Source organism: Diospyros lotus, chromosome 14, assembly GCF_014633365.1.
Source record: "Diospyros lotus cultivar Yz01 chromosome 14, ASM1463336v1, whole genome shotgun sequence".
NCBI classification, from domain to species: domain Eukaryota; kingdom Viridiplantae; phylum Streptophyta; class Magnoliopsida; order Ericales; family Ebenaceae; genus Diospyros; species Diospyros lotus.
Genome location: NC_068351.1, coordinates 11171250 through 11174625, shown reverse-complemented (window position 1 = coordinate 11174625; position 3376 = coordinate 11171250). Strand labels below are relative to the sequence as shown.

Genomic DNA, 3376 nt, shown 5'->3' with positions numbered 1-3376 from the left:
ATGAATCAAACTCTCTTGTAAAAGATCTTATCCCCATAGTGCATTGTCATTGCATGACTTTTCTTTTATATATATATAAATAAAAATTGTCTTTCCTTGATTTGACCAAACTAGTTATTTGTCTTCTTCTATATATCTTTTGAAATATAATAATAATTTTATGAAATTTTTAAATGCAACAATTATACGCTTTTATTAAAATTATTATTATTATTTTTCTTGAACCATTAAAATTAATTTTAAAATACAAATGAATATGAATAAAATGATTATTTTAGTAAATCTGATTTGAAGAGATACGTATGAGATACATCTATATATATATTTAGATTAGATCTGGATGCATAGACAAATGACAAGCATGCTTAGAATGAAATACTAAAATCTGCGTCCGTAGACTTGGAGTCAATCGTGATCGATTTGAGGGTAATTAATTAATTGATAAATAATATATTGATTAATTAATTTATAAATATTGTTTGTAGTTGTTGAATCTAAATCTCAGTCGCCTACGGTTTGTGCTAACCTATTAACCAACATGTGAATATATATAGATATTATAGACCATGAAATTGATGGGATGGGATGGGAAATGTGTGACGCATGCATGAATGCATGGTATCAACTGAAGATAAATTTTATTTTTCATTTTTAAATTTATTAAATACTAATCACTCAACATAATTGGCTCTGTGATCACTTAATTAGTAATGATATTATAGTTCTTTTAATTGTTGTATGATTTTAAATTTTGAGTTCTAATTTTATAATTAAGCATGTCCTAATATTTTACATTTACAAAAAAAATTATAACATTTACTTTTAGAAAATTTTAAAAATATTTTTTATATTTTATAATTTAAAGTAAAAATTCTTTAAAATAAAAAGTGATTTACTGTTTTTTTTTTTTTTTGGGGGGGGGGGGGGGGGGGGGACAACCAAACCGATTTGATGGCTGAGTCTCAATTTTTCCAATCAAACTAGCGGGAGAAATCTATATATATACACTTGAAATTATATATGATTTTTTATTGTTTAAAAAAGGAATTATTCGGTCTTTTGTTATTGTTGTTATTTTTAAATTTGTTACCATCCATCGGAATCCGCAGTGTCATTTCCTCCCCACTGCTTCAATCTCAGCCAATATCACAATGCCTGCAGGTTAATTAGTTGTCACACATTATTATTATTATTATTATTATTATATAAGATTAATTAGCTTAAGAGAGTCGCCATTTAGGGGGGCACTTGTCAACCCAAGAAACACGCCAAGATCCTGTCATAAATCATAACAAAAAAAAAAAAAAAAACAAGATCCTTTTATAAATCGACAATTTCAACCAGAGCCACATTACGCATATCCTTCGCACAACATGCCTGGCCCATCTCATCATCTCAAACCCTCTTCTTCTTCCTCTTCTTCTTCTTCTTCCATGAAGCTCAAAACCTTGCTCCAGATTCTCATCTCCCGAGCCAAGTCCATTCTCGTTCAGCTCATTGACCCTCTTGTAAAGAAGAAGAACAAGGCCAAGACCAATAATCAGCTCTTCCTGGGCTCCTTCCGCCTCCACTACAACTGGAGCTCCTCTCGCGTCCTGGACGTCTACTACGATCCCACTTGGAGTCCCGCTTTTACTTTTGCGGAGCGCGACGAGCCCGGCGAGTCGCCGGAGCTCTCGGGGTACCTCCGGTGGCTGGAGGAGGATCGGTATCACGACAAGGCCGCCGCGGCGGTTGATGAGAAGGAGAATTGTGGCGGCGAGATTGACATGCTGGCGGAAATGTTCATAGCGAGCTGCCATGAGAAGTTCAAGTTGGAGAAGCAGGAGTCTTACAGGAGATTCCAGGAGATGATGGCTAGGAGTGTGTGAGTCACTGATCGATCGATGATGAATTAATTTAATTCAACTTATGTGAAATTATATCCCTTTGTAATAATTTTAATTAATCAGCCAACTTTCCCTTTAATTTAGCTCCCTTAATTTCTTCTTTTCTTTCTTTCTTTTTTTTCTTTTTGGCTATTAAGTAGACATGGAAAGCGAATGTTTAACCTTTCAGTTTCAGTAGCTAGTGCCTAGTAGGTAGCTGCTATATATTTGTCCATGCATGTGTAACTGTGTGTGGGTGTGAGTGTGTGTCGGTTGGATGAAGAATCCGATTTCTGTGGTGACTGATATATAGAACCCATTTTGGTTCCATCCATACATACATAATAATTCACATTCAGCCTGGCTTGATTAATCCACACTGGAATTGCATGAGACAACTTCCCTCTTTTCGTGGGGATTTGGCATTTCTTCTGGATCTTTCTGTCCACTATAAGTTTTGTACTCTCTCTCTCTCTCTCTCTCATAAAATGTAGTGTTATTTTATATGAGATATATATTTGGCGTTAATTCTTACTCTTATCACTCGATAACTTACAAAAGTGGTGATTCTTGTGTACAACCCAAGCTGGGCAGATCCAAAATGACTCAAAAGTGGCCTCGACTGATCAGCTGCTCCCGCTAGCTGCACTTGAAAGTCTTTTGGCTCCGACCTTAATTAATTACGCCTTTTAATTGAAAAAGAAAATAAGAATAAACTTGCGTATTTATTTACTAGACTTTCTACTTAAATTTGTGGGAGTAGAAGGTGGAGTCTGAAAGAATCAACGGTAGTGGAAGAAAGGAGGGGAAAGCAGCAGCAGGGAGCAGAAGAGTGTGAAAAGCAGCATCCAATTTTCCAAAATGGTTCGGTAATTAAGGAAGCAGTCAAAGGAGATTTCAGATATATATTTCTAATTAATTTTCTACTACCTTACCTAATTAGGATCAAACTTGTAATAGAATAGTAGCCACGTCATTACGTGGATTCACATTCACTTTCCCAAAGAAAATAAAATAAAGAGCAAAAGTTCTGGCCCTCCCATGCTCATGGCAGTTGGATAACTATGAACTGAATATAAGTGTATTCCACAACTCTTAGTCGTGAATTTGTTTTTTTCTTATTTTTTCTTTCTTTCTAGATTGAATGGGTCGTTTCATTTTTGTCATCTTTGGATTGGACCACACTTAATGCCAATATATGTTAAGGTATATATATATATATATGTGATGATACACAAACAAAATAACTTTGGGTTGCAATCTGGCTTATATATGTAGATGATATTGACTGTGTCTGCGCGTATCGAGGCTCAGGCAATTCTTTTGGGACTTGGGCTAGCCATGGCCCATGGAGGTTGGTTGGTTTCACCAACTTGGGTGTCGAAAGTGAGCTATTGGCAATATTATTACGTCAGGTTCGCACTGGTTGGCCTTGCTTGGTCCCTAAAGAAACGTCATTTTAATTTCTATAGAAGAGAATAGAATAGAATAGAATTAGCAAGTTCAAG

General features: G+C 35.3%; 1 protein-coding gene across 1 annotated transcript; it reads left to right on the top strand.

Annotated features, from left to right (window-relative positions):
* The first annotated feature begins 1343 nt into the window (after positions 1 to 1343).
* LOC127790503 (uncharacterized) lies at positions 1344 to 2226 on the top strand. Its single transcript, XM_052320047.1, has one exon. The coding sequence runs from the start codon at positions 1374 to 1376 to the stop codon at positions 1869 to 1871; it is 498 nt and encodes a 165-aa protein (XP_052176007.1). The 5' UTR covers positions 1344 to 1373; the 3' UTR covers positions 1872 to 2226.
* The last annotated feature ends 1150 nt before the right edge of the window (positions 2227 to 3376 follow it).

Bases quoted from the DNA above. Each gene is read 5' to 3' on its own strand.
- LOC127790503 (XM_052320047.1), top strand. From the start codon at position 1,374: ATGCCTGGCCCATCTCATCATCTCAAACCCTCTTCTTCTTCCTCTTCT.